We start from the raw sequence: 19,955 nt of genomic DNA on the forward strand, positions 1-19,955 counted from the left end.
TGCATTTGGTATGAAAACTATTTCGAACTGTTGAATTTTATTAATTTCTATGGTTATAAATATTACAGTTTTGATACACGCTCTCATCTATTTAACAAATATAATGCACTAATGTTTATAGCCAGATACAGTCGCATTTAAAAAGAAATATATATTTATGTACCATAGGTTCTGTACTTTCAAAACAAAATACAGAGGATGTATATATTCGCACCATCAATGGATCATTTGAACATGCACTACTTCAGTCTAACGTAAAGCTATTTGAGAAGTATGTTATTTCAGATGAGCCGAAGTCCGAGATGGAATACGAATGGAATGCATTGAGTAAATTAGGAGCAAGTGCCTCTTTGCTTTCATCATATCAAATGGTGACTAAACTTTCAAACATAGAAATACATGGAATTGTATTTGGAACTTTAGATGCAGCTTCACGTCACTCTATCTGGAATTATACTATGTCTCAAACAATTGATCCCATTAACTCTGAAGGTAGAGGAAGTTCAATTTTAAGCATTAATTCACCAATGCTCCAACTTATCAACAAAATGAATGGTGATTATAGTAATGGTGTTTTCGCATTCTCCTCATACACTGACGAATCATTTTTAAGTTTGGTAAATCTCATAAAAGTAAAAGTAACCAGTAAGAAATTTGATCTGAAATGTGATACTTCAGGCCACACTAGTAATGGTGACTTCATGAATAACATAAAGTGGACTAACAACAATAAAGGACTGAAGGTGGAGAACAAACTGCGAGGTCAACTGTTTGGTGCTACCTTAGAAACCGCAGATCAACTAAACTATAATGAGGGCCAACTTCGTCTCTCATTGAGCACAACTGGAAAGTACAATGAGATGGATGCGACCAACAGCCTAAGTCTTACAGTATCCAAAAAGCATGTTGAAGTTGAACATAAATGGGATGGAGGTTACTATGACAAAAAATACCACAACATCCTGTCCGGCACATTTAATGGTGATGGTCTGGAGCTAAAGTCTGATACTGTCTTTGCTGGTGTAACAAATCAAGGTACTCTGAAAATTGGTAACAGTGGCCTATCAACTATAGCGACATCAATTGTAAATATACATCCTTTCAGTCTAAAGCATTCATTCAGTGCTACTATTAATCGAGAAGAAGCCATCATGATAATTAATGTCAAAGATGAAAAAAATAATTTAATTAATTTGAATATTGAAGGAAAAGCAGATAGCAGTGGAATACATGCCACCAGTTCATATTCAGGTGTTATTTTGCAAACCAAAGCAACCAATAGCATTAATCTTCATTTTACTAAAGAAAAAGGGCTGGTGCTTTATACCAAGACAGAGGCATCGTACAAAGAAATGACACTTAACCATACAAATCACCTTGCTATTCGTTCTTGGACGCTCAATGCGTTAATCCAGACTGACAGTCGTCTAGATTCTAATACCAAATACCAGCAACAATTTGAAGTGCTCATGCAACCTTTCACAGTTTCACTCAGTTTTGATGATCGATTCAAGTATCAACAGCTAGATGTTACCCACACTGGGAAACTTGTACTTGAACCTTTCAAGATTGACTTTAAGGGTGAATTGACAGGATGGCAGATGGACAATCATGTGAAACATGCTTATATCTTGACATATGCTGATTTGAAAGCTTTATTAAGTGTAGACACAGCTGTAAAAGTACAAACTACAAATATTAACCACAAGCTGAACCTGGAAATTGTCGGATTTTCTGCAAAATTCTCCAGTGAGGCGATGTGCAATTCAAAAGCACTGGCATTTAAAAATCATGTACGCACTACAGCTATTCCATTTGTCTTCACATTTGAAGCTGTTACTTTTGCTAATGGAACTATTGATATTTGGGACCTTCACAGTGGAGAACTGAACAATAAATTCCAAATGAGGGCAGAACCACTAGCCATTGCACTTCATCATGATTATAAAGGAACTTCAAAACATGAAGAGAGTCTTCTAGGATTGTCACAGACGCTTCTGGAAAACAAGTTAGATGTTATGCTCAATCCAACTGAGCAGACAAGTATGTGGAAACTAAAGAGTCAGTTAAACAATAATGCTTACACGCAAACCATCAAAGCCTACAATAATCCAGAAAAAATTGGCACAGATATTGCAAGTAATGTAAAGTGTGATTTGAGTTTTCTACACGGCTCAAAGTTACTTAATTTACTTCCCTTTGAGTTGAATTATGATGCTATAGCTAAGCCTCATGAAATACAAATTTCAGGTATTCTGCAATATGATAAAAATAGGAATGTTCATGTTATTGATATCCCATTCTTGGAATACATACCCTTGTGCTTTGAGTCATTTAAAGGTGCCATTTTAAATATTTTGGAGGGCATTCAAAATTACTTGAAGAACATTGACATTAATCAGTTTGTCCAGAAATGGAAGAAAACTTTAGGCCAAGTGAATAATTTCATCAAGGAAGTGAATTTTGACAGCAAGGTTAATGATGCAAGAGATAGAGTGTTAAAGTTTGTAACAGAGTATCGAATAACACCACAACACCTTCAGCTTGCCCTAATCGAGTTTCACAACAGCACATTGACCATTCTGCAAAATGTTCTTTCCTCTCTGAAAGAATATGACGCAACTGAATTGAAAGAAGTCATTGTAAATTTAATTAACCTAATTATGGATAAACTGAAAACAATTGATCAGCAATATGAAATAACGCAAAAATCTGTCAAGATCCTCGCTCAAATGCAGGAAATTCTCCAGCAATTTGACCTGAATGGCATTGCTGATTGGATTCAAAATCTTGATGTAAAATATCAAATTAAAACTCAGCTTCAAGATAAGTTGCAAGAACTACAGCTGCAACTCCAGAACATTAATCTGCAGGTATTTTCTGATAGATTAAAGCAACAAATTACAATAATTAACTTTAATGAACTTATTGTAAAACTGAAACAATATCTAAGTACACATAGTCAAGAGACAAAGAAAATAATTAACAATATATACCAGTGGCTTTTATTCATGATGGAGGACTATAAAATTAATGATAAAATTAACAGCATTACTGCCAGGATACAGCAGATAATTACATTGTATGAACTGGACACACTGGTTCAGAAGCTTTTGGATGTAACATTGCAACACATCAAAGCATACAAGGTAAAAGATACAATACAAGGAATCATAACTAATCTTAAAAAAATAGATGTGAAAACATATTTTGACAGAGCAGTTCAGTATATAGATGAAGCAACTATACAGATAAGAGTATATGATTATCAGAAAATGATTGACAAAATTAATGATTTCCTCAACACAGTTATTACAGATTTAAGAGAGTTTGATTATACTGCTTTTGTTGATCGAACAAACAATCAGATCCAAACAATAATCCATGCAGTCAATGATAAAATTAAAGATCTAGAGCTACCACAGAAAGTTAAGGCTGCAGAAAAGCATGTACAAGCAATTCAGTCTATAATAGTGGAGTACACTGCGCAGCTGAAACAGAAAAACCTCAATGAATTGTTCAACCTGTTGGCAAATGTAGTCAGAAGTATAGGTGTATCATTTCGCAATTACCTAAAAATTTTATTGGGTGAAACATTCGAGGATATCCGAGAAAGGATCAGTGAAATGAATATCCATGATGAACTGCAAAGGCACTGGCAGGATGCTGTGAACTATTACAGAATAATTGTTGATCACCTCTCAAGTGCATATGATTATGCAGAACAGAAAATTAACCTCTTGGCAGAAAAATACAACCTCAAAGAAATAGTGCAACACATGCAAATGTATCTGGAAGAAGGTTTTGTTGTTCCAAATCTGGACATTGGCCTAATATTTGTGCCTGAGTTTGAAGTAAGCATTCGTGCAATCAGAAAAAGAGAATTTGTCACTCCATCGTTTACAGTTCCTCTGACTGATCTAAGAATACCATCCTACCATGTGAATTTAAACAACCTAAGTGACATCAGCATTCCTACAAGGTTTTATATTCCATCATTTACTATCTTGCATTCATTTATTGTCCCTGCTGTCACAATTGACTTGGAAACAATTAAGAATTTTATTATTACAACAATTGACGATATACGTAATTTTGACCTTCCCATAGGAGAGTTCAATAAATTTTCAGATTTTAATTTCACAGTTATTTCATTGCCAGTTATAACATTTCCAGAAATAGATTTCAGTGCATTACACATGCCTAATATAAGAATTCCAAAATTGAATTTAGACAACTTTATGCTAGATGACATTAAGATTCCAAAATTCCAACTTCCTCGAATACCTCACAAACTGTCAGTTCCTGTATTAGGAAAACTCAGTGGTTCATTCAGTATTAAATGTCCAGTCTACAGCCTGCAAACTCATGTTGGTATTCACAACAATACAATTGTTGAAAACAGCCCTAAACTTCTAGCTTTTATCACAGCAAAGGGCGAATCAAATGTAAAGATCCTATCCTTTGACTTAGAAGCAAATGCCCACCTGTCAACCCCTGGGCAAACTCTTTTAGAACTCAGTGAAAATATAAAGCTTCAGCACACAGCTATCACCGTTGATCACAAAGGCACTCTTACTTTCACAAGACCCTCTGTGGATGGAAAAGCAGAGACTATGATCAAGATTACCACTGAAGCCTATAATGCAACAACCAAAAATGATATAACAATGAAAATACAGGAAGGACTTTCCACAAAAGTGGACACAACCTATAGACACGATCTCAATGTTCCACATAAACAGTTATCAAGCCACGTTTCCCTGCATAACATTGTTAAAACCTCTGCTGAAAGGAATGCATTGCTTTCTGTCTTAACTACTGGTAATGGAAAATGGTCTTTTGAGGACTACACCGATGAAGGTTTACACGAAAGTGAGCTGAAGTTAAAGCTCGATGCATCTGCTCTTACAGTTACATTCTCCGGTGACACCAACACCAAGTATATAAAGATGAAGCAAAATTTCAAGTCTGAGATCTTCTCTTTGTTTAATGCCAAATTAACTTTGAATGCAGAAGCAGACATTACTCATGTTGGAGCTGGTACTATGATTGTAAATGGAAAAGCAGATCTAGCATCATTGAAAGTAGAATTGACAGGATCTCACAATACTCAACTTAATGGTCGCACAACGGGTACCGTGGCAAATTCATTTAGCTTTACAGCACAACCATTTGCAATTGGCATTGCAGCAAATAATACTGCCAGCATAAAGGTTTATTTCCCTTTGACACTCATTGGCAAAATAGAATTCCTGAATAACTATGAGTTGACACTAAATCCAAATGAACAACGATATGCTTGGCAAGTAACTTCTAAGTTCAACCAGTACAGATATACTCATGATATCTCTGCAAGTAATAATGAAGACAATATCATTATGCATCTTGGATTGAATGGTGAGGCAAACCTTGATTTCCTGGCTATGCCCATTTCCATCCCTGATATTTCAATTCCTTATTCATCATTCAAAACTCCTCATGTTAATCAATATTCTTTATGGGAACATGCAGGACTTAAATACCTCTTGAGAACAACCCGACAGTCATTTGACTTGAACATAAAAACTGAATACAAAAAGAATAAAGATGTTCACAACTTCAAAATAGATATAGTGCCAATTTACAAGAGGATTAATGATTATCTTACAGAATTTGAACAGGCCAGAAACAATGCCTTGAACTTACAAAAAAAAACACAGAATGATAGATTGCAAGCAATAAGTTACTCGCCAAAAACTCTTCGTATACCAGGATTTACTATACCAATACTGAAAGCTGAAGTCTCCCCTTATAGACTAGAGATGCCAATTTTCAGTTTTGTTACTACTAGGAAAATTACTACACCTACCTTTACACTACCCATTATTAATTTCATTATGCCTTCGTACACTTTTGTTATACCATCTCCTGAGTTCTCATTAATACATATACCTGATAGTCTTTATACATTGCCATTTCCAAAGATCAAAATGCCACATATACAAGATACCATCAAGCTTCCTGCTATGGGCAACTTGACTTATGATTTCTCACTCAAATCAAGTTTGGTAACACTTAGTGCTCATGCTGAACTCTTCAACCAGTCAGACATAATTGCTCGTTATAGTGCCTCATCTTCATCTGTCTTTACTTCAAACTTCAAAGCAGAAGGAACAACAAGTCTGGCAAGAAGGCGAGGACTGAAATTAGCAACAACTATTTCTGTTAATCATGACGCCATACATGGAAAACATGATAGCACTATAGGTTTATCAAAGAAGAGTATGGATGCTTCAATTACTACTGAAGCAGCGATTAAACTTCCCCTCGCCATTCTTAATTTCAATCATGATCTGCGTGCAACCACAAAATCTAATCCTAATGTGGTATCAAAGGTGTCTCTTGACTACAAACTTTTAGTGCCTTCGGTTGACACTGTTGTTCAAGGAAAAGTTACACATCATACCTTGGCACACCTTGCATCTTACTTCAATTTGGAAACTTCAACTAATGTTCAGATTGATGGAACTGTGTCTTCCAAAAACAAATTTTCTGGCAGTATGAACAATGAAGCAAGTATTTACCTCAATTCAAATAATGCTCGTTCCACAGCAAAACTTGAGTTAAGTTCATTAGCAGACACGACTTCTGGCAATGGTTGGAACATCACAATGAATGAAAATCTTGCCATAGAGGCATCCCGAAGTCATATTTTTGCCATTTGGGAACATTCTGGTAAAAATGCACTTGAAGTACCATCAACATTCAAAACAAAAGGTAGACAAAACTCTAAAGCAACATTAGAGTTAGCACCCTGGAGTTTGACTGCAAATCTATACACTGAGCTTAATCAACCCAGTAACCAGTGGGATAAGGCAGATGTACAACATGATGTGACTGTAACTATCAAACCAGAAAGCCAAGAATTGAAATGGAGTAATAATGGTCACCTCCATTCAGCCATTTTCAGTGATGAGGTAAAACTATTAAATGACAGAGCAGAAATACGTCTTGACATGGCTGGTTCCCTGCAGGGATATGTGGATTTCCTGAAAATAATTTGGCTTCCAGTGTATGAAAAAAGTTTATGGGACGTACTGAAATTTGACCTGACTACGAGTGAAGACAAGCGACAATACTTAGATGCATCTACATCAATAGTGTGCAAAAAGAGTGAAACAAGCTTCTTTATCCCTTTACCAGTGCAGACGTTATCTAATGGTCTAAAGATAAATATTCCTGAGGTTACCCTTCATGTTCCTGAATGGATCAAAAGTGTACCAGACATGATTCTTAACAGTCTACTTCCACAGGTTGGAAAATACCAGATTCCTGTTGAAATTGAGTTTCCAACAATCGTAATACCATTGATAAACATTGTTGTGCCATCATATAAATTTCAATTTTCAGAATTAAAACTACCCAGAGTAATCATAACTCCTACATTTAAAGTTCCATATACTACCATTCAGGTACCATCATACACCATTAACTTTACGGATATCACTATTCCATCAAAGATAAATATTCTTCCATTTGAGGTATCTTTGCCAGATTTGCCTAAAGTAGACTTTCCTAAAGTGAGCATTGATTCTAGATACTTTGAACTTGAGGAGTACAAGATCCCTTACCTTGAAGTGACAATACCAGAATTCAACATCGTGACTTCTCAGTTTACTCTACCAAAATCCTTCAAAATTGCTGGATATGATCTGCAGCTAGACGACATTGCAAAACAAATTGCAGATTTTGAACTACCAACAGTAACAATCCCAGAAATGACAGTGGAGATTCCACCACTGAAGACAAGTCTGCCTCTAGCACTTGTTCTACCAGCATTTAAGTCTTTTGCTGGAAATGTCAAAGTTTTGTCACCGATATACAATACTACATGGACTACAAGTGTGAAATCGGATGGTGATAAAGCAGATATTTTCACTGCAGCACTGAAAGCAACATCCAGTTCTACCCTGCGGTTTCTGGAATATGAATTAGATGGTAAGTTGAGAATATCTATCAAATTATACTTTGGCCTTTGAGCATTTTTTCTGTCTAGTTTATTACTTTTTTACAGTTACTTCTATTTTTTCCAAGACAATGCAATTCATCCATTTAAAAAAATGATGTAAATATGTCTTCTAGTGAAAAACATATGCTATTGTATCTGTTATGTAAGAATTTCTCAAATATTTTTATAAATATTGTCAAAATAATTTATTTTGTTTATTCAATTACCATAATTGTGGTTAGAAAATCTGTATGGGAATTCAATATATTTCTTGCAAAATAATTTAACATTGAAATGTAATGGATAATATTTGATATTTATTTATGAAATATGTTTTCCCATTTTTCATAGCAAGCACAACCGTAAGCACCACGGACGATAACTATAATCTTATTGGAAAATATACATTCAACCATCCTGACTTAAGTGTTAACTGGCAGGAGAATTCCATTTTTCAGCATTCAGGGTAAGGTGTAGATTTCTATTACATTTTTCGATGATGTATAAGTTGTCTGATGCAGCGTTTAACTTCGCATCGTTACCAGAAAATGTCCTCAATAGTTTGATGAACAAATCTTCTTGTAGAAGTTAAAATTTAAGCCTTAGCGACAGATACTAGTTTGAATGGCAACCAATAATAGGAAAATGCGTCAGGAATCATTTATGTGATTCCTATCTAACTGTATAGAAAGGGATTGCATGCAAAGACGTAACACCAGATTAGTGAACCCAAAATAAAGTTTTTTAATGTATAGGGCAAAACTTTCAGCTGCAATAGGATCATAAAACGGATGGTTCGTACAGCCCGCCATATTTTCCTGTCTATTCATTTTAATGGAAAGGAAACTCAGGTGGAGGGGTATTACAAGGGTTTTATGCCCCTGCCAAAGCAGAATGTTCTGTCCCTATGCATCAAATAACTACTTACTAGATTGAATGAATATAGTAAGAGTCTCCTTAACTGAACTGGATAGATTTTTTTTAATTAATTCTTGGGATGTGGGCTTCACTGGCAAGGACAGCATTCATTACCCATCCCTAATTGCCCTTGAGAAGGTGGTGGTGAGCCGATTTCTCGAACCGCTGCAGTCCCTGTGGTGAAGGCCCTCTCAGTGCTGTTCGGGAGGGAGTTCCAAGATTTTAATCCAGTGACAATGAAGGAACAGCGATATATTTCCAAGTCTTGATGGTGTGTGACTTGGAGAGGAGCTTGCAGGTGATGGTGTTCCCATGCACCCGCTACCCTAGCCCTTCTAGGTAGTAGAGGTCACGGGTTCAGGAGGTGCTGTCGAAGAAGCTTTGGCGAGTTGCTGCAGTGCATCTTGTAGATGGTACACATTGCAGCCACGGCACACCTGTGGTGGAGGGAGTGAATGTTTAAGGTGGTGGATGGGGTGCCAATCAAGTGGGCTGCTTTGTCCTGTATGGTGTTGAGCTTCTTGAGTGTTGTTGGAGTTGCACTCATCCAGGCATGTGGAGAGTACTCTATCACACTCCTGACTTGTGCTTTGTAGATGGTGGAGAGGCTTTGGGAGCCAGGAGGTATTTTTCAGAGAAAGCAATCAAGAATGTGAGAAATAAAATAATGTATGTTTTTTGTTAGATTTAGAATAGGTTACATGGACCATAATAGCCTTCTCTAATTCTGTAATTCCTATGTTTATTCCCACCCTACATAGGCATGTCCTAGCTCTCCATTTGCCCTTTCAGATGCTGTAACTTTTGATTTATATATGATATTTTGATCCTGGTAAGGCATCAGTCTCACCAACAAACTTAGTTGTGGTTAAATTGAACTTCTCTCAATTTTGTTTGTGTTCATTTTAATTGACTCAGTGGACTAGATTTTGATCTTCACCGCCCAGGCGGTAATTTGGTGTGGCAGATAGCACACCATTTACAGAACTCAGATTTTCATTACATTGGAATGGAAATCTTCCTGGTTCTCTAAGCGGCGATCTGCCATACCAGATTACCGCTCAGGTGGTGAAGACATAAATCTACCCTAACTGTGATATAAATAGAAAACCAGTCATTCTTTCTTGTGGCTTTTCAAAAATGAATAATTATATTGTACCAATAGAAACCACCATTTCCTTTCTACAGTAAATTACTATCTTTTTTTGTTTTCTCTATCAGAATAACAAGTCAGCTGAAAGTAGATGTCATCAGCCCAACTTTCACAAACCTTAGCATTCATTGGCAGGTGAATAATGGTAGAATTTCTTCATCAGTCACCTCTCCATCTGTTGGATTCCTAGGAATGACAATTGAAAAGAAAAGACCAAATATTCTGTATGCAAAGCTGTATATCCACAAACCAGTAAGTAACTTTATTCTTATGTATGAGAAACATTGACTGAAATTAGCAATGTTACTATTATATTGTTTGTTTGATTAGCCACAGAACAAATGTTGTAGGCAATTTAGTTACCTATAGACAATAATGTTTCCATCCACAGTCCTTGCATATACAGTGTAAAATAGTGAATTTTAAGAATGAACTACTGAATTGCCTGCATCTATCACTTCTAAGCTGTTTCAATCATTTACGTGCACTAGCAGTCTTTACATGCAGTATAAATGTACTTAATTTTCTTTCCACAGTCGTCCTCTGAAATAGTTATTTTGGATAGTAAAGTTTCACTGGAGAACCCTGAAAACATTCAAGTGGAGTTCAACTGGAGAAATGATGTTACTCCAGACATAGTAAATGGCCTGAAAGAGAGAATACCCAAGATGATCGGAGCTGTCTACAAATGTGTAAACAAGTATCACACTGAACATCTTGGAATAGAGATGAGTGCTGTCCCCTCAAAAGTGAAAGACTCAATGAAGCAGAATGTCAATGAAGCATACACAGCAGCAGCCACTAGCATTAAGGTACTTGACAATCGTCTCCAGTCTGCAGTTGATGATATCACTTCAAACTATCAAAAGGTGAAAAAAATAACAAAGACATTGTCCAAGAGAGCAGCAGACAAAGTAACTGATATAGACTTAGAGGAAAAGGTCACCTTTTTATTGGGCATCATTTCTAATTTGATTCAAGAGTATCAGATTAAGTTGATGGGCTTAATTGATGCAGCAGTCAATTTCTTAAAACTCACCAAATTAAAGCTGCCTATACTCGATGGCCAGTATACAGGTCAAGAGCTATATGCCATGTCCATAAAACACGCAACACAATACACTGAGAACCTTGTTACGGGCGTGGATTATTTTGTGGGAAAACATTTTAGCGATGTGGTCAAGATCATCAAAGATTTGGAGCTTAAAATCCCTGGTACTACAATAATCATTAGGGGCTCAGAAATAATTTTAGAGTTAAGAGAGTTTCTACAGAAAGTTCAAAGAAAGATGCTTGAAGCTTTAGTGAACATGAACAGTTTTGATCTTGAACATTATCTACAATCCCTAAAACAAAATATCCAGTACTGGTCTGAAGACATGGTTCCAAGGTATGCAGATCTGACGAATATAACATTTGAAGATGTGAAAGCTAAAATTAACCAGTTGTACAACAATGCTGTCAATTCATCATATGCAGACCAGTTGCAAATGCATTCAGATAGTTTGAAAGTATACCTTTCAGATCTTATTCAAGTCAGTCAAAACATGTTGCAAGTCCTTCTGGAAAAGATTCAGGCAGCAGGCTTATATGTGAAATCAATTTGTGAAGAATATTTTGATAATTCCTTGTTTGGATGGACAGTCAAGTACAATGAAATTGAAGAAAAGTTAGTCCTGATGTTGAAAAGATTCATGGAATATATAAAAGAAAGTTCAAAATTAATTGATGTCGCTGTTGCAAGTGCTGATAATCTGAAGTATGAAGCAAGCAAATTCATGAATAATTCTGTTGGAATTTTGAATGAATATTTTGAAGTCTTACATGATGAGTTTCAAGAAAACAGGGAAGAAAGAATGATTGAATATGTTAAACTGGTCAAACAAAAATTGAATGATGCATTTGCAAACATTAAGAAGCGAGCAAATATGTATAAACGGACAATTAAATACAAATTAGATGAAGCTAATTTGTACCTCAATGATTCCTATGAAGGGTTAATAGCTCAAGGAAAATATGCGGTTGATCTGTTTCTTGACAACTGCAGCAAATTTGCCGAACAACTATTGAGGTTCTTGGAACAGATTTCCAACAAACTATCTTATGGAATGAAGCGATACGTGGAAAGGCAACCTGGACAGCTTATAATTAATGTTCCTCATCCTCTTGAATGGAAATCATTTGATGATGTGCCCCAATTGAAAGAAGGAATAATGAGTCACTTAAACACAACTATTATCGAGGGACAGCAGATGCTACAAAGAAGTACTGCTCGAGCATGGGAACTGATTCTGGAGGGCTATCAAAAAGAGATAAAGATCCAGAAGCAAAAACGAACAAAGAACAATAAATCAAAATTTTAAATGTTATCTGAATATTTAAAGTTATTATGAATCAAACGATATAGCATGTATAACGTGCAATTTTTGTGAATGAAATAGAAACAATCACATGTTATTTCAGTGTTTCCAATGAGAATAAATGCAAATTTCTTAATAACTTGGTGAGTTCTTCATGTATCATTTTATTTTCATATCTGTTAATACGAAACAAACAATATTACAAATATTCAGGTTATATGTGAACTAGCAGAATGGTAAGTGTGACAAAAACGAAGCAGTTTTGGCTGAGTAGCATTCTCTTTAACTTAGTCACAATATATAAGAGAGACAAATTTCCGTGGCTTTTTCTCCAACTGAACATCATCATCATCATAAGCAGTCCCTTGGAATCGAGGAAGACTTGCTTCCACTCTAAAAATGAGTCCTTAGGTGGCTGAACAGTCCAATACGAGAACCACAGTCCCTGTCACAGGTGGGACAGATAGTCTTTGAGGGAAAGGGTGGGTGGGACTGGTTTGCTGCACACTCGTTCCACTGCCTGCGCTTGATTTCTGCATGCTCTCGGCGATGACTGAACACCTTATATGCAGCAGGTGGGTGCAGAAATTAGGGTGGGACCAGATTATGCTGGGTTTGGTCTTTTTTTTCCCATCCATCTAAATTGTAGGTCCTTTGTAAGCAGGAGCACTCTAAGCCTTCCTACAAATCAGCATGTGCATGCAAATGTAAGAATGATGTTACACCATGTCAATACTGAATTTATGCTCTTAGCTAGGCATAAGGAAATTTGTGCATCCATGGTGTTCAGCATTGCTAAAGGCAGCAGAGGCTGTGAAACTGTTGAAGGCCAGGGTTTCCCAGATCAATCTGAATGCTGCAGTCAACCGCTGCTCTAAATTTCCTGAGATGGGTGCCCCACCTATGCCGATGCGAATACAGGCTCCTGCCCACTTTATATACATACCCTGACCTGAGGAATTCTAATAGGGTCAGGAACACCCGGAGCCAGCTGGTGGAAGTCCTGCTCCATCATGAGTACAATGGCCCTAAAGGCCCCAGGGAAATTTGGGGCCAAGGATTTTAACAATTAGCTGCAGTCAGAATCATGTTCCCAGTCTAACCCATTACAAATGCGTGTCTGCACAAATTTGCTTGAGGGTAGAACTCAAAACTCAACTATTTCAATCATAAATAAATATGCAGTGTGATTGGTTTTGTTATGTTCTGGCAGTTCCTTTTGAATTGAGCTGGCAAGTTATTTAAATCCAGCAAGTCCCAGCAACTGTTTGATGGGCATTCAATTAGGTTGACCTGTTTAAATCATTGACTCATTGGAATTGTTAGAGACATAGATTAAATCAGGAAGCTCCTGCAGTTGAAAAGAATAAGAAGAAAACAATAACTGCAAACATAAAAGTTAGACACAAATTTGTAGCTTTGTATAGAGAATGCATTAATTTATTATATTTTTCAAGGAGTTTGTTAGTATGAAATCCATTGTAAATATAACTAACCATCTATACATTATAAAATGTGTGGGTGTATTATATTACTGTTATATATTTTCTTGCTCAACTATTATTTCAGAAATACGCCTGATATCTTAGTGTTCTGTCACTTTTCAAAAATTTACACCAAGGTTTGCTGTTTGTTACCTTGGGCTTATCATAAGTGTACCTAGATAGCAGAGCCAGTGAAGGTACTCGAGACAAGGGGGAGATAAGACATCTGCAAGAGTAAGCTAAAAAAACAAAAGCCAAAGTTAAGCGAGTGAGAGGGGCAGCAAAGAACCAAAGGGGTTGGCCTGCTTTTGAGTGGCTCATAAATCAAAGTTGCAGTTCATGTTAATTGAAGAGTTTTTAAAATCTAGCTTTTTGACTGAGCATTTCTCTGCTTGTGGATTAAAAATGTAGCATGGTCTTTTTTCCCTTCTACACTGTTCACTTTTTGGTGAAAGGCTACATGTGACAAATTAAGATTTCTCCACAGTATGTGGCATTATTACTGCAGTGCAAATTGCAATCAACAAAGTTGAGAGAAGAAAGGACCATCATCATTGTAAGTGGTTTCCCTTAGGTGTTTTCGACGCACCCCCACATTACAATAGTTCTAGACCTGGGAGTGATTACTGTACCGAACAGATGAATGAGTCACGGACAAAGGCCTCGGTCTCAACCGGCAATGCTTTATTAAAGCTAACTCAACACAGCAAAACTAGAAGTAAACACAATGATGACGTAGTACAATCCAATACCCTGGTGTGTCTAAACCGCCCCTATCGCAAAGTACCCAACATCTAAACCTTCTGCTTGGATCCACAGTGTACCCCCAAATCTGTACCGACCGGCTGGGTGTACCCCTATGGTCCTTGCAGCAAAACCTCCCCACTAAACCCTTACTAAGGCTTGGTTGGAAGAACACACAACACCTTTGCACACAGTGGCTGTGATCTTAAAGATGCATGGGCAGGGATGATGCTCACCGATTTGTTGGTTTACTCACTGCTTCTCTTCTGGTTCTGTACTGGTTTCTTCTCTCGGTCCCAGATGGGATGCTCAGTTCTTGTTGGGGTGAGGCAAGCGAGAGCAAGAGAGAGAGATGTGGCCACATTGCCCCTTTTATATCCCTAGTTCGTTTGCCATTTCTGGCCGAATAAAGTTCTTCCTTGTTTCGAGGTTTCCTGTTTGTGTGTCTTCTGGCCCAATAAAGTTTTTTCCTTGTTTCGAGGCTTCCTGTTTTGAGTCCAGTGATGGTGTTTCGCTTCCAACCAGTCTGGGGCTTAATGGCTTTCTATTGTTCTGGTTTCCCACCTCTCGGGGTTATCTCATCCAGGTAATGGCTCGATCACTGACCAGTTCATTACTGATCTATCTCTGACAAGTTCACATTGCTTAACAATGGACCCTCCATGCCCATTACCTGTGATGAGTTGCCTTATCCTGGCTATTGTAACTTCCCAGAGCACTCCCGCCCATCAGGTGTGGATTTCGAGTGCAACATGGAAAAGTATCTGGGCCCTTCCACAAAAGGCTTCCAGCTTTTTCCCTGCAGTGAGAAATATTAAAACGCAATGCCCAGATAATGTCCAACAATCCTTGGGGAGCCGATGCCTACATCATCATCATAGGCAGTCCCTCGAAATCGAGGAAGACTTGGTTCCACTCTAAAAGTGAGTTCTCAGGTGACTGAACAGTCCAATATGGGAATTACAATCTCTGTCACAGATGGGACTGACAGTAGTTGAAGGAAAGGATGGGTGGGGAGTCTGGTTTACCGCACGCTCCTTCCGCTGTCTGCGCTTGGTTTCTACATTCTACATTCTCTCGTTGACGAGAATCGAGGTGCTCAACTCCCTCCTGGATGCTCTTCTTCCACTTACATAAGAACATAAGAAATAGGAGCAGGATTAGGCCATTCGGCCCATCGAGCCTGCTCTGCCATTCAATAAGATCATGGCTGATCTGATCATGGATTCAGTTCCACTTCCCTGCCTTCCCCCCATAACCCTTTACTACCTTATCGATCAAAAATCTGCCTATCTCCACCTTAAATGCATTCAAAGACCCAGCCTCCACAGCTCTCTGGGGCAGAGAATTCCATAGATGTACAACCCTCTGAGAGAAGAAATTCCTCCTCATCTCAGTTTTAAATGGGCGGCCCCTTATTCTGAGATTATGTCCCTTAGTTTTAGTTTCCCCTTTGAGTGGAAATATCCTCTCTGTAGCCACCTTGTCGAGCCTCCTCATTATCTTATATATTTTGATAAGATCACCTCTCATTCTTCTGAACTCAAATATGTATAGGCCAAACCTACTCAATCTATCTTCATAAGTCAACCCCCTCATCTCCAGAATCAACCTAGTGAACCGTCTCTGAACCGCCTCCTATGCAAGTATATCCTTCCTCAAAACTTTACTCTGTACTCCAGGTGTGGCCTCACCAATACCCTGTACAGTTGTAGCAGGACTTCTCTGCTTTTAGACTGTATCCCCCTTGCAATAAAGGCCAACATTCCATTTGCCTTCCTGATTACTTGCTGTATCTGCATACTAACTTTTTGTGTTTCATGCACAAGGACCCCAGGTCCCTCTGTACTGCAACACTTTGCAATTTTTCTCCATTTAAATTACAATTTGCTTTTCTATTATTTCTGCCAAAGTGGGTAACCTCAACTTTTCCCACATTATACTCCACCTGCCAGATTTTTGCCCACTAACAGTCTGTCTATATCCCTCTGCAGATTTTTTGTGTCCTCATAATTTGCTCTCTCAATCATCTTTGTATCATCAGTAAACTTGGCTACATTACACTCAGTCCCTTTATTAATATAGATTGTAAGTAGTTGAGGACCCAGCACCGATCCCTGCGGTACCCCACTAGTTACTGTTTGACAACCGGAAAATTACCCATTTATCCCGACTCTCTGTTTTCTGTTAGTTAGCCAATCCTCTATCCTTGCTAATATATTATCCCCTACCCCATGAACTTTTATCTTGTGCAGTAACCTTTGATGTGGCACCTTATCGAATGCCTTCTGGAAATCCAAATACACCACATCCACTGGTTCCCCTTTATCCACCCTGCTCATTACATCCTCAAAGAACTCCAGCAAATTTATCACACATGATTTCCCTTTCATAAAACCATGCTGGCTCTGCTTGATTGAATTATGCTTTTCCAAATGTCCCGCTCTTGCTTCCTTAATAATGGAATAATAGACTCCTGTATTTTCCCAATGACAGATGTCAGGCTAACTGGTCTATAGTTTCCTGCTTTTTGTCCGGCTCCTTTCTTAAATAGAGGTGTTACATTTCCGGTTTTCCAATCCGCTGGGACCGCTCCAGAATCCAGGGAATTTTGGTAGATTACAACCAATGCATCCACTATCTCTGCAGCCACTTCTTTTAAGACCCTAGGATGTAAGCCATCAGGTCCAGGGGACTTGTCCGCCTTTAGTCCCATTATTTTACCGAGTATTACTTCTTTAGTTATAGTGATTGTATTAAGTTCCTCCCCCCCATAGCTCCTTGATTATCCACTATCGGGATGTTTTTAGTGTCTTCTACCTTGAAGACCGATCCAAAATATTTGTTTAATGTCTCTGCCATTTCCCTGTTCTCCATTATTAATTCCACAGTCTCATCCTCCAAGGGACCAACATTTACTTTAGCCACTCATTTCCTTTTTAAGTACCTGTAGAAACTCTTACTATCTGTTTTTATATTTCGTGCTAGTTTACTTTTATAATCTATCTTCCTTCTCTATCATTTTTTTAGTCGTTCTTTGTTGGCTTTTAAAATTTTCCCAATCCTCTGGCCTCCCACTAAGTCTGGGCCACATTGTATGTGCTTGTTTTCAATTTGATACCATCCCTTATTTCCTTAGTTAGCCATGGATGGTTATCCTTTCCCTTACAGTCTTTCCTTCTCATTAGGATATATTTATGTTGCGAGTTATGGAATATCTCCTTAAATGTCTGCCGCTGCTCATCATCCGTCCCTTATTTTAATCTATTTTCCCAATCCACTTAAGCCAACTCCGCCCTCATACCGTTGTAGTCTCCTTTATTTAAGCTTAGGACACTGGTTTGTGATCCAACTTTCTCACCTTCCAACCGAATTTGAAATTCAACCATGTTAGGGCAGTCTTGGGCCATGGCCATCTGCAGCTCAAATGACACCTCAGTCAAAACCCAAGCATCCATGTTTCGCACCGCACTACTCCTACCGGACATGTCAGAGAATATTTGTTTTTGGCAGCTACAATTTCCTTCAAAAGGCATTTATTGAGCTGTACAATCTACTGCAGACTAATTTACATGCAATCTCAGCAACTTAAATGGCTTTTTTTGGAGCTTTGAAGGTAACTTTTGCATCAAGCCTCTATGCAACAGCATCAATTCAAGGGCCACTGTAAGAGACATAAAGGTTCATTTTTCTGGCCCAAGCATCCCAGGAATGCCTATAAAAGAGATGCAGTGAACTGGAAAATTTAATGGAGAGGCAGGCCGGAATTTTCTGGTGTGGCGCGATTGGAGGCGGGTGGGGTGGAAAATTTGAAATAACTTGCAGCAGGCCAGGAACCCTCACGTGCCTTTCCCTCAGACACGTTTGCCAATACGGCAGCGACCTGACTTGGCAGAGGCAGTTGACCTCATTCAAATCATCAACAGGCACCCTTTCTGTCATGTATCTTAGATTATTATATATAACTGTATCCTAACATGCTATACATGACTGTAATAAGATACGACCTGGAACCACCAGCATACCTTACCACCAGGGGTGCACTTGCAAGAGACAGGTATATAAGGGCAGGTCTCAGGCAAGCGCAGCATTCCAGAGCTGTGAAATAAAGGTGCAGGTCCAGAGTGACCTTGATTTCACTACATGCCTCGTGTGAATCTGTACTGAGGGGACAGGACTTTACAGTGGCGACGGGTTACGGGATTACAGAATCCACAGAATGGCGAACAACGGATCAGATGAAAAGTACAATGCGGGAGACAATTGGGAGGACTTTATAGAAAGGCTCCAGCAAAGCTTTGTAACCAAAGACTGGTTAGGCGACAAAAAGGCAGACAAGAGAAGAGACCATCTCTTGACCAGCTGTGGCTCGAAAACATACGCTTTAATGAAGGATCTGTTTGCACCCGAGAAACCAGCAAGCAAGTCGTTTGAAGAATTGAGCACACTGGTAAGAGACCATCTGAAGCCAGCGAGCAGCCTACACATGGCCAGCGAGCAGCCTACACATGGCCAGACACAGGTTCTACAACTACAGACGCTGTGTGGGCCAGAGCATACCCGACTTCGTGGCGGAACTTCGGAGGTTGGCTAGTTTATGTGAATTCTCCAATGAACTGAGGAGAAAAATGCTGAGAGACTTTTTCATTGAAGGAATAGGCCACGCAGGCATATTCCGAAAGCTCATAGAGACCAAGAACCTGACCTTAGAGGCAGCAGCACTGGTTGCACAGACATTCTTGGTCGGGGAAGAAACGAGGTTGATTTACAATGCAGGTACGACAACTAACGAAATATTGGAAAAAGAAGTTCACAGCACTAAACAAGCTGCTACCCCCACACACAGACAAAACCAGGAGAACAGGTTCTCGACAGTAGGCAGAAGCCATCAAGGGCCACAGGAACGGTCGTTCACACCTCATCAACCCACAATGCGAGCAATCAACTACAAACTGAGAGAAGCTCAAGAGAGATCAGCCAGACGCAGCTCATTCTTTGGAAACTCTTTGAACAATGGAACAGGTCTGTGCTGGAGGTGTGGGGGTGGGCATTCAGCAAGGGGATGTTGATTTCAGCAGGCTGTTTGCAGAAATTGTGAATATACAGGGCATTTGGCCTGCATGTGCAAAAAAACGGCAGCTCGGCTGGTATACGAATCGGATGGGTCGGAAAGTCGGAAGATGGTGGAGACACCGGTGTACAGAGAGTCAACACGATCAATGGCCGCTGCTCCTACAACAGGACGCCTCCTATAATGATGAGGGCCCTACTCAATGGGATATCTGTCAACATGGAGCTGGATACGG

The 19,955-nt window shown here is 38.7% G+C and overlaps 1 protein-coding gene across 1 annotated transcript in view; it reads left to right on the top strand.

Moving 5' to 3' along the window:
• apoba (apolipoprotein Ba) overlaps positions 1-12,445 on the top strand; it is a 72,247-nt gene extending 59,802 nt beyond the window's left edge. The window contains exons 25-28 of the mRNA XM_070885074.1: positions 169-7,980; positions 8,342-8,456; positions 10,130-10,313; positions 10,598-12,445. Coding sequence (XP_070741175.1) covers positions 169-7,980; positions 8,342-8,456; positions 10,130-10,313; positions 10,598-12,424 — 9,938 coding nt within the window. The 3' untranslated portion in view covers positions 12,425-12,445. The remainder of the gene's footprint in view (positions 1-168; positions 7,981-8,341; positions 8,457-10,129; positions 10,314-10,597) is intronic.
• Positions 12,446-19,955: the final 7,510 nt, after the last annotated feature.

Source organism: Pristiophorus japonicus, chromosome 7, assembly GCF_044704955.1.
Source record: "Pristiophorus japonicus isolate sPriJap1 chromosome 7, sPriJap1.hap1, whole genome shotgun sequence".
NCBI classification, from domain to species: domain Eukaryota; kingdom Metazoa; phylum Chordata; class Chondrichthyes; family Pristiophoridae; genus Pristiophorus; species Pristiophorus japonicus.